The 12,133-nt window shown below is 37.5% G+C and overlaps 1 protein-coding gene across 1 annotated transcript; it reads right to left on the reverse strand.

Annotated features, from left to right (window-relative positions):
- Positions 1-1,144: 1,144 nt before the first annotated feature.
- On the reverse strand, positions 1,145-5,190 carry IZUMO3 (IZUMO family member 3). Its single transcript, XM_004761788.3, has 7 exons — positions 4,747-5,190; positions 4,535-4,609; positions 4,305-4,394; positions 4,073-4,090; positions 3,531-3,611; positions 3,004-3,094; positions 1,145-2,683 (listed from the first exon to the last, which is right to left on the reverse strand). The coding sequence occupies exons 1-7, from the start codon at positions 4,976-4,978 to the stop codon at positions 2,548-2,550; spliced, it is 723 nt and encodes a 240-aa protein (XP_004761845.1). The 5' UTR covers positions 4,979-5,190; the 3' UTR covers positions 1,145-2,547.
- Between the last annotated feature and the right edge of the window lie 6,943 nt (positions 5,191-12,133).

Consider the following 12,133-nt stretch of genomic DNA (forward strand, 5'->3'; position numbering starts at 1 on the left):
CCTGCCTCATGTAAGAGGTGTGCTTAAAGAAACCATTAGCACTCTCAAAAAACTTAGAACTGACAAGTATCTTGAGGAATAAAGAGAACTCTTTGAATATAACAATTAAAAGATCACTGACAACCTTAGAGCAATTTCCATATGGCGGTGAGGAACAGAATGCAGATTGTGGTGATTTGAGGAAAGATTAGAAATGAAGAAATAGTTATGATATAGAATGTTCTTTTAAGAAATTTGGCATGGCGATTTGGGGTGGTAGGTAGAAGTAGATAAAGGATAAAGGAAAGGGGCCTTAATTTATAGTAATAGACACTGAGAGGAAAGATCTAGTATTGAAGCAGAGGGAGATAGTGATGGGAGATAAATAATGAAGGAATATTCTAGAAGAAGCTGCAGCTCAGGAAACATAACTCACAAAATAATGCATTTGCTTGAGATGGAAGAAGGTACAACCTCTTTTTGTGTCAGAATGTGAAGGTGTGAAGTTGGAAAGACTATCAATAATTGGAAATTAAGAATCTTCCAGTATCAACCTAGCTATTGTTTTATCCTCTTAGCTTTTATTTTTGTGTCCTAATAATGTATGTTTTGAGTACCTTAACTGGATTGTCTAATACCTTTTAATGTTATCTCCACATAAGATGAATTATTAAGTTTTCATTTAGTAAAAGTCAAGTGAAATCTCACCTCTGTCCTTTTTTTTTCCCCTGAGAAAAGACAAAAGAACCTTGGAAAATACTGATTCTTAAAAAAGTAGCCCCAAGAATGATAGGGTTGCAAAAAATTATACTGTGCCAGGGTCTCAGACTATCAGAGAAATATGTTACTCTAACGATTTATATATCCCATGGAAATATTAGAGCTAAACTTCATGCAGTATTAACATCAGGACATTGGAATATATATTAGCTCTTAAAATACGATTGTTCCAGTAATAAAATGATTTGTATTGTTTCACTATTGCTATCAATGAGTTTTTGGTTGAGTGTTTGCTTTTTGGAAAATGGTTTTACATATCCTTTTTGTAAATGTTAACTGTTAGCTCACGCTTAAATTGGGATTGTAAGCAATTAATTTTGTATCATGTCTACATTTGAAAACAAGTTCGAGAAGACCTTTCCTGGTAGATGAACACATAGTTTAATTAGATCATCTTCATTCTATTGTATTACAAAAACATAAAAACACAATACAACCAGCCCCTCCTCATACTGGCGATTCTAGAAATGATAAAGATCACGCTCTAGATTTATTATAAAGTAATTACAGTAAGGTGGAAGAATCATATACTGTAAAAGCAATAGTCCTAAAGCTGATGGGACTTCAACACAAGGTCAGCATCTCAAAGTCTTTCAAAGGCTTTGATTATATAGACTATATAGAACAGTTATATTTAAATATTACCATCATGTGGGGATTTGTAGTAATCTTTCCTTGGTCTTCATGACTTAATTCTCTACCTTCTATCTGGAGATATAAGTCTTACTTTCAGGGTCACTATTTGCTTTGTTCAAATGCTTTGAAATACATTTCATTAGCTTTGATCTTCTTGCTATATTCTTAAGTGTAAATCCAAACAGTCAGTGAATATCTGTTTTTGATAGCACAACAAAATCAATACTTAGTATTTTCAAAACAGAACTTTGGCCATTTCCATCAAATTTACTAGTTCTCCTGTATTCCATACTTTAGTAAATGATGCAATGAAGTACCAGACACTAAATCTGATACGACATCATAGTTTCACATTCCAGATAGACATCAAAGTCAACCTGTTGTATATCATTCAAGGTTTTTCCTTATGCATGGCTGTTTTTTTCAGTAATGCTCATACCATTTAAATTTCTTTAAAGAATATTGGCAATTATGGGTTATTTTTTCTCCCTATGTCAATATTACTAGTTTGTACTTGTATTAAAAGTATCCAGATTATCCAAGTCTTAAGATTATTGTGAGAGTTCAGTTAGATATAGATATAAAGCATTTCATAGGCTGCCATCCATTTAAGAGGTATACGATAGGAACAACTCAAAGAAATAGAAATTAATATCCAATTCAGTCATGGAACATAGATTTAGAGAAAAATAGGGGCAATTCTCAACTATTCAGAACTAATATTTTGGATGTGTGAGATAGCATGATGAAGACTAATTGTTACATATTATTGAAGAAATTGTCTACATTGAACAAAATGATGAACACAGAAACAGTAAGAAAATAAAAAGAAGTAAGCAGCCTTAGAAATTGAGATACTCTAATCATAGCCACTGATGAGAGTTACCAAGCATGCATTTTTATTATCATGCAGTGTATCATCTTTATGTACATTGCAACATACCAGCACTCCATTCTGTAAAGCTCTGGGTGCATCATCTGCCCTTTCATCGCCGCCATTGCCTCAGGATAGAATAAGGTTCTTTACTAGAGAACCTCTATTTCAGTTTTTTAAAATGCTATGACTTTATGACCTCAAACAGCTTAATTCTGAGTTTTCTGTTCTGAGTCAACACTTAAGAGAATTGTGAAAGACCTCCTGTACTGTATTTACTATCTGATTCCCAAATCATCCTTTGCCTTCTCATCTGTCATCCCCATTAATTCTTCAAGTTTCTTCTCCAAGTATTTCTTTAATGACCTTCGTATTGCCTTCATTTTCCTCCGATGAAGCACACAAATATGGAATCTAGAGTAGAGAAATAACATAATCCTGACTTCAGTATTAGTAGGCCAACTCTTAAGGACAATTATATAACCATGTTTTTTCCCCCTTCTTTTTCTGGCTACTGCTCCAGGAGTTTTCCTCATATTTAATTGTACCTCCTCCATTTCCTGTGGTTCAGCTTTTATCCCATAAACTTCTGTCCATTTCATTCCTGTCAGTATTGTATCCCAGACTTTGCAATGACTTCATTCCCCTTATTGCCATTGGAAGAGGGGGATCGGGTAATCTCTTTGCCAAAGGAATGCTTGACCCAGTGTGTGTGTGGAGGGAGGAAAACTCACAGTATCAAAGCACTTCCCAATATCACAACTTCTGTGAGCAATATCAGAAATAGTGCAATCTCTCGATTCTCAGCCTTCTTTGGATTCTCTTCTGGAGGGAGAAAGAGGAAAATGGAAAGTGAGTTTGGGAGAGGAAATATACTAACTTGAGAATTGGATCCATAATAGATGATTCTTTTTAACATCAGATAATTTACTCTGCTCATCACTTCCACCACTGTTTTCTAGTTATCCTGCTATTTATTACACTTAGATCGCTAGGCTCTACAACATGATTGCCCTTACTGCCCCAACCTAATTTCTCCACCTTTAGTGGAGCACCTTTTCTTTCATTTCTCAGCCCTTCAATTGATCCAGTGTCCAGTAATTCATCCTGGTACAAATTTTGCCTAATAATTTGGCTCTCATTTGTGACATTACCATGATCTGTATGGAAGGTGCTCACCAAATATTTGTGGAATGAATGAATGGACAACTCAGTACTTTGATGCTGACCCCTCCAAATGCTATACTACAGTCTTTGTTACCTCCACAATACTCTCCTCTGAAGCATGGGGAGTTGATGCGAAGGCAGGTCCAACAATCCAGGATAGGACTTTCAGTCACGACTGATAAAGAAAAGAAAAATAATGGAAGGGGGCCATGGCATGCAGTTCTCTTAGCTCAGACATGAAGTATGGATTAGATCTCAGGCATTTCCAGGATTCTTAATGTTACATTGCTGTGAATTTCTTCTTCCCCTAACAATCACATTTCTTGGTGGGTCAAAACCTTCTGTAACTTATGTCAGATCTCCGGGGGAAGAAGTGGGAAAAATGATGCCTCAGTGTATATTGGTCCTATGGGTTATAAACTATACTTTAGATGGCCTAAGCTCCTCTAAACTGTATGTTTGAGATTGCAGAGAGACACATTTTGTTGTCAGGTCTGATTGATATTTCCACCCCCATAATCCCAACTCTATAAATTGGATTCTTAGTATGACAGGTAGGATAGATATGGCCATATAGAGCAAATGAGATGGGAAAATATGACTGAATTCTTAAGGTGTTGCATGTACTGTACTCACCGCAATCTTCAGAACAAGCTAAAAGAGAATCAGAAAGTTCTAATGAGCCTATAGTCAACTCAGAGTTTGCTGTATTTATACCCAATAATCTTCATTTGGTTACCCATGAAGTTCCAACCACCCCTCCATCCATTCTAAACAACTGTAACATGAAACCACCTTCCTCCTCTCACCCTCATTTCCTATTCCTTTCACATAATTTGAGTGTTGTTAGATAGATATCTTTTATTACCAACGTCAGAGAAGTTCTTTAACATCTCTTTCAGTTTGGATTCCAGGTTTAGGCGGACGTTGAGAAGCTTGCCTTGAAAGATAAAGGCACCTAAGAGGGGGTAGAAGGGGTGTCAAACTAGGGGTAGACTTCCTCTTCAGAAATTAATCCTAATTGTTTGTTTTTCCAAAGGAACTTTCCTTATACTTTCTTGGGAAAGACAGTCTTTTAACACTGAAACTCTATCTCACCTTTCCATGTTTCATTGCCCAGTTTATAAAGTTCATTCTTCAGCCATATTCTCAACTTGATAACATCATCAACAGCTAGAGAAGAGAAGTAAAGGTACATGTAGGGAATAATTACATCTGTGGAGGAAATTATGTGGACTCAGGTGCACTCTTCCTTGCCTCCCCTTCTCCCTTTAATCCACAAAACTCTCAGGGACTCAAACTTCCCTCACCCAATACCCGAAGCGTCTTGTCCCTGTGGGAGACCTTGATGCTTAAACGGATCATCTCCTTAATTTGCCGTTCAAGCAGATGAACTCGGCCCGGGACTTCTGAGGGTACCATCTCTGCCAGCAAGAACCTAATATTTTCTGCAAATTTGGGGTCACATTCCAAGCAGCCTTTGACCCCATGGTAGGCTGCCAGGGACAGGGGCAGGAGCAGGAGCAACCACAGGTCTCCCATTTCCTTGCCCCAACAACCGGTTGTCCTGGCAACTAGTTCACCTCGTTCCCTTTTCTTCGAAAATCCAGGAATAAGAGCTTTGTCCTGGATAGTCTGACTTCACCTTCCCCTGCATTTCCATCCCACTTCTAGGCAATTTCATTTCCCTAAGGCTCTTCAGTTGTTTTCTGACTTTTATCCTTCATTACAGAGAGAGGGAACTGCCAGTTGGGAAGCAGATACCTGAGTTCTGAGTGTAGAACACAGAAAGTGGGAGAAATCTTGAGCTCACACAAGCAAAATTCCATGCAGGGGAAAAAAAAAAAAAAAGCACAGACTTTTCTCAGGAAAACATTTTCTTCAGGTTTCTTCTTTACTTGTGTCTTCAGTAATTTCTCACGTTCTTCCCGACCATAGGAGTAGAGTAGTGTCTCAAGGTTCTACTGCTATAGAGGAGGTGAGAAAAGCCTGGAATATTAAGTTGGCATGCCAGTCTCTGAGGGTAGCAGTTATTGGAAATTAGCCATAGGTGTCTAGATGTAATTGATATATCATTGATGATAATTTTGATGTAATTTAGGCTATCTTTGTCTGTAGGATGATTTCCCAGCCATGCTATATAATAGCCTTCTTATATCATTCTCTTTATAAAGAGTCTGGAGAAGGGAGAGTAGAAACAGGAATATATGAGGAATATATGGTGATAAGTGAGACTCCAGTAACACTCAGGGTTCGTTAGTGGGTATATCTTACAAGTACTAAGGATGAGATGTGAGACATGTTAGAAAACCAGCACAGTTACTGTGGGCTGCCATCTCAGGCCACTGTGGAAGGAGCCCAGATAAACAGTTCAGCTTAGGGCTCTTTGAATAAGAATGTTCTCTGTCATTTAAAGAAGTTAACGTTGCTTTACAGACTTTGCAGGGTACCAGTAACTTCTCTCTTACATTGCTTGTATGTCTGTGACCTCCTAGAAACCAGGGAGCCTGGGATCTTAAAAGGTTGGGGGTAGAATTGAGAGCTAAGGTATGGGAGAGTTAGGGAATGAAAAGTTATGAGGGAAGTCCAAAGAACTGTTACAATTATATGCCTACCATGAGCCAGATATGGCATGTGCTAAACATTTCTGATAGATCATTATGAGTCCTGATGGCACAGCATACTTTGAGAAATTATTCCAGTTTTATAGATAGGACTCTATATCTATAGATAGTCCTATAGATAGGACTCAGAAATATGAAACAATCCTTTCTACAAAATAATTTAGTAGTCATGGAATTAGGATTTGAACTCAGGTCTCTCTGATTCTAAATTCTTTACACTTCATTCACTGTCTGGGCAACATTTTCTGGGATAATGCAGAAAATGATTTCTTGGAATTATAAATCAGATGACTGCAAAGGAAATTCAAATCCTCTGATGATCCAAATCCACACCTCTGGTCTGATTTTATTTCCCTTGGCTAGATGATCTCATCTTTAGATGACCCTCCGGAAAATTTGCACATGCTGAAGTCTGAAGGCATTTGAGGTGGTGGGGTTAAACTACTTCTGGAAATCAAAGTTGGATACTAAAAGGGGCTAAAACTTGGCAGGCAGGTAGCCAGGTATGAGGAAAAACTGTTCTTTAAGGGAAAATATACATTATAGATGTGATGTTTTCTAGTTAACAGTACATACTTTTACTTTCAGCTTGGATACTTGAAGAGGAAGTGATGGTATATTACTGACTCATTCTGCTCAGTGGCACATTATCTTGAACCAGACCACATGCTCTACTATTTTTATCCTTGCCTCATTCTTTCAGCTTAATTTGCAATCCAGGATTTGTAGGATGCAAGAAAAAAAAAAATGATTTGACTTCCGGACAGTGTTGGGAAGACGGAAAATAGCAAGCCACTTTCTAAAAAGACAGAAGTTGTAATTGAAAGGGACATATAAGACAGAAAATAATGGAGGAAATAGCACCCCCGTGGAGGAAACAGTAAATGGATAATAATAGTGTGAGCTGATGATCCAGGCAGAGGTACAAACGGTTTGTACTTTCTATAGGAAGACCACGCAGCACTAAATCTGGAGGAATTTCTTCTAGAGAAGCTGGATCTAGGACACTAGAAACAGGAGTTAACAAATACATGATGGGATGTGGGAACCCAGAAATATTCAAGATGTTTTAAGAGAAGCATCTGGAAAGTGCTGATGACGTTGTGGATGACGTATAAGAAAATGACTACATTATCCTGGGCTTGTTCTTTAAATTTAGTAGATGTCAACTATTCGAAATTTGGAAAAGAGCAATCTGGAAATAGATGATATAATGATCATATTACTTAATTAAAATAATGATACTTGTATCTAGGAGGCAAAAGGCTAATACCAGATCCTTCCTTGATGATGCTAATATTTGGTTTGGATTGGCATGGAGAGGATAGGGTTATAGTCAGTGTGAATCTGTGGAATAGCTAACCAAACTCTTCATTTGCTTAAAAAAGTGTAACGGATATATAGTAGCACATGCATGCATAATATTTTACCAAAGATATATTTATTCACTTGTAATTCTTAGATAAGATCCCAGGTTTTTCACAGATAGAATATGTGTTGTATATGTTCTTTTTCTACAAAACAATTAGTCCTATTATTTAGTCCCTCTGAAGGGTTAGAATCAGTTGTTTTGTACACATTTGACCCTTGTTATAAATCAAATGATACACTGAGGTTTAAAATCTAAAAACCAAGTCTCATTAAGAAAAGCAAGAAGCTTCTTAACAATAATTTTCCCTCAATCCATAGCAAATATGATTCCCACATCCACACACAAAAATGAAAATAATGAATCTCTGTGGCTCAAGCTTCTTGTAGCCTCTTTTCTTGTGGGTTACTTGTCCCAGCCGAGCCCTGCTGCATTCTTTCTCCACTTGTAGCTCTTCAGTAGATGCTCTAGAAATTTGGCAAATAATCCAGAGACCTCTTGTAGTTAAGTGAGATTAAATTATTTCCTGACTATAATCTGGGACTAGGAAACTCATACTTGGTATCTGGCCATGTTAGAAGCTAGCTATCTAGGCAGCATAATAATCACAATTATAAATATTGAAATATTTCTATAGTCCAGATCCTTCACAAGTAAAGTGATTTCAATATTTTCTGTATGCCTGCCCATTTATATTGAATTGCCATTAAGTCAGTTTCTCTCCCCATATTCCACTCATTCTTTAGAAAAAGTCATAACGGTGACACCTCGCTGGCTTAGTTAATATCTGCCTTTGGTTCAGGTCATGATCCCAGGGTCCTGGGATCAAGCCCCGTGTCAGACTTTGTGCCCAACGGGGAGCCTGCTTCTCCCTCTCCCTCTGCCTGCTCCTCCCCTGCTTGTTCTCTCTCTCTCTCTCTCTCAAATAAATAAAATCATAAGAAAAGAAAAAGTTCTAAGTTTGGAGCTTAGAAGACTTTGAAGGAATTGTTCTCTGGTAGGAAAGCAAACCAAAAAAAGCTGATACTGTTAGGGATGAGGAAAACAGGGGAGACAATGGCAAAAGATTTATGTCATAACCTCTGCTCTCTAGACTAGGGTCGCAGAAGGGGAGATTATATTAGTTAGGTTAAAAGGAATACTATAGGAAAGTGTAGTTTCTGTCCTGCATCCTTGAGGAACTACCAAGGCTACACCAGTTATGCACATGTGACAACTGAACCCGAGGAAAAAATAGTATCATGTCAGGACTGGCTAATAGAAGGCACTCCGGAGACAGTGATAGTACCTTGCACTGTGGAAGCGCCACTGTCCTTCCACTGGCTGCTAGGCAAGGATGTGCAAGTGTATTTGGGATCTGACTGGGAAACTTGCCAGTGTGTATCATCAAGGCTTCAGGTAATGGGACCCTGTCTGAAAGATGGATAGCAGACTACTGCATCAGGAAAAGAAAAGGCATCTGCAGCAATCCCTAAGAACCTGATGGGGCCAAATGGTCAGGAAAGACCACCAGACCCTGAGGAAATAGAGAACAGGCCTCAAGTGCTCTGCATGCAGTTTCCCAGAAAATACAAGAAGATTCAGAGATGGGGTGGCACCAAGCTTGCCTTAGAAGATACCCACACATTAGGAAAGAACAAAACAAATATACTCAACATTAAAATATATGTCATTCAAGGAAGGGAACACCTATTAGTAAAGAAATCCGCTGGATAATTTACTGAAGAGGAAAAGGCAGGGATTTTAAATGGGACGAGTTCATGGTAATCGTACTTACCACGATTTGAGTATGGTTGGTAAGATGGATGGAATTGATAGTTGGATTGGTAGTTAACACAAGCCTGATGTTTCAGTGATTAGGACAGTGTTTTCTCAGGCCCAAGAGAGGTCTAACATTCCACAGTTACTCAATGTTCATAGTTCCTTATCAGTTTTAGGTGGTTAGAGCCAGTTGGAGTAAAACATTAACAATGGCCCTTTATCCCGTTTTGGAAAGAAGCAGGGAATGGGAAGGAAATATAAAAGAATGATTTTTCCAAAAGGTATTTAGTTACCAAAAAAAGTATTTAAATATTGGGTAGGATTAAATTTCTCATATTCTGCTGTTAGTGCCTTTTTTCTTTGTTCTCTTGTGAGGTGAGAAGTGAGGTGGCTCAGAGAAAGCACAGACCAGTTATAGAACACAAAGAAGCTATGTCTCCTTTGTATATCTGACCAAGTTTAGATAAATGTGTGACCTTGCAACATAAACACTGTAATATTTAATTCTCAAGACAAGCTTGCATTAGTATTTCCACTTTGGAAAATATGAGCCTGGTTTTCAGACACACTAAGGGAAGTCTCCCAAGTTCACACACCCAGTAAGTAAAAGATTTGCAGGAACACAGATTTGTCTGCTTTCATAGTTCTGTTTCCAAAATACCAAAATGTTTCTCAAGTAGAGTTAATCCCAGGCACAATCATCATTGCCTCAAATTAGTAAGAATTTCCTAAAGGAAATTATTTTGCAAGGAAGGAAAAATGGTTTCTTATTTCCCATTAGTTTATTTTTTAAAGAAGTGGAGTTTATAATCCTAAGTAACTTTGAATATTTCTTCCATACCCGATTCTTGCTTTTCCCCTCCTCTCTAATTACCTGAATAAAGGATTTAAAGACTATTTATATTCTACTGTAGCTTGTTCACCTGTCAACTGCAGTATTCAATTTTCTTTAACACCATGTATAAAAAGGCACAGATGTTAATCTAGTTTACCTTAAATAAGTACCAGAAAAATACAGTATTATTGCTCTCCTCCTTTCAAAGCAGATTAAAAGACAAAACAACATAACAACAATAAGAACACAACAACAACAAGTACTATCCTAGAACAAATAGTCTGTTATCAAATAGTGTTTTATATTCATTGTGTGCATGATCTTATAAAATCCTTATGCTAAGAGGTTGGCACTGTCATTGCCATTTAGAGATGAGAGCACTGAGACTGACTAGTTAAGGATGCTGCAGGAGATCACACAGCCCTCTGGTGGGGTAGCTTGAATTCTTAATCTCATTTTGACTGATTCTCCATGTATGTTCTTTTAACCGCTAAACTGTCTCTTGTCTTTTATTGGCCAAAAACAGAAAAACCTCACAAAACCCCCTAAAGTGAATGTCCTGTTCATGTGCATAATGAATTGTCATATTTCTGCAAAACCAGCATTTGGTGGATGAGGCATTGTGGTGCTACACGGTGCTACATTCAATTCTAATTCTGGTCCTTATATGAACAGATTTCTCTTCAAAGTATCAAGTCAAGGAAGAAACTCTGAGTTGAACTTGAACTTCCTGGTGACTACCCTTTGATAAATGATCTTGTTGTTGATAATTCCTTTGCATTATACTACCTTCCATTAATATAAAATTTTACATTTGGAGCTTTCCCTATTTGGGAAGCTCTCTGTTGTCTTGAGATAACTGAGTTTCTTCTTGGTTTTCTCTAATATGCTAAGTAAATATTTCTGCTTAAATACAATCCCCTTTAAGCACTATAGCTATATTAGGTTGCTAATCAGTTCTTTTTAAGTTAGATCAGATTTCATTGTTTCTTGCATGGTCTTTTGTAAAAGGGTCTCAACAATATGTACTGTCTCCCTATTTACCACATAATGACACAAGACAAAACTGAATCAATCAACTCTGAGGCAGGATGGTTTCAATTCAGTGGAGGAAAGAAGATCTTAGTGGATTGGGTTATTGATGGTAACTCTTGGAACAAGCTATGATAGTAGGTGTGGAATCTCCTTTCCTGGAGAAGATTGTTGGTCACCTCTCTCAGTGCTGGGCAGTCTAGTCTAGTAGTTTGGGCTTCTCCAATGGAATTTCTCCATTGGAGAAATTTCTCCTGTGTAGCTAACACAGCTACACAGAGAATATAACTTGAAGTATATTTCATAATCATTTTTCCTTAAATTTATTGCAAGTTTAATAACCGATGTATGGTCAGTTCCTTTTTCAAAGAATGGAAATTATGGTACAACATACACTAGATGGGGAAAGAGTTTATCACGTTCTGTGCTCTAGAAATTATTGCTATTTCTAGCATAAACATAGTCACCAAAATAGATTGTAGAAACCACCCCAGTTTTTTTAATGGTAGGGGGACAACTCGAGAGAAAAATATTAACTGTTTCTCAGTTGCCACTACCTGAGAATTTCACCGTTTCATTTTCTTGCCCTGGTGCTGTAAGAAAAGACCTTGACAGAGTGTGCATTGCCCACTTCTCATTTATGCCAGGTGTAGCTCTATGTCTGAAGGGCATATGCGATAAATGGGTCATACATTATCTCATTTGCAGTCTGAGTTTTATGAGCTCGTGTAAAACAATTACCATATATACATTTTACAATAAATGGGCAAACAAAGTGGCTGCAAACAATATGGAAAAGTCAATAATTAATTTCAGATTTCCAAATGTAGCAGAGACACTGGAGCTTTCTCTTCTTTTCAATAGAGATGGTTTCTTTGTTAGGAATATGCAAGCATGTTAATTCATTACTGTGTGGTTTCTCTTTTTCCAAAGCTTGTTGAAGGCCTAATTTATGTGCAAGACTGAAAGCTGTTTAAACGGATAATATGCCTCCTTCATGAGAAATACCACCCCTTTATGCTCCATTAAATTCAGACGTTGACTCTATAAGCTACGTACCAATTATTTCTTTCCAG

This window comes from Mustela putorius, unplaced genomic scaffold (genome assembly GCF_011764305.1).
Source record: "Mustela putorius furo isolate JIRA1106 unplaced genomic scaffold, ASM1176430v1.1 tig00000421_pilon_pilon_pilon, whole genome shotgun sequence".
Classification (NCBI taxonomy): domain Eukaryota; kingdom Metazoa; phylum Chordata; class Mammalia; order Carnivora; family Mustelidae; genus Mustela; species Mustela putorius.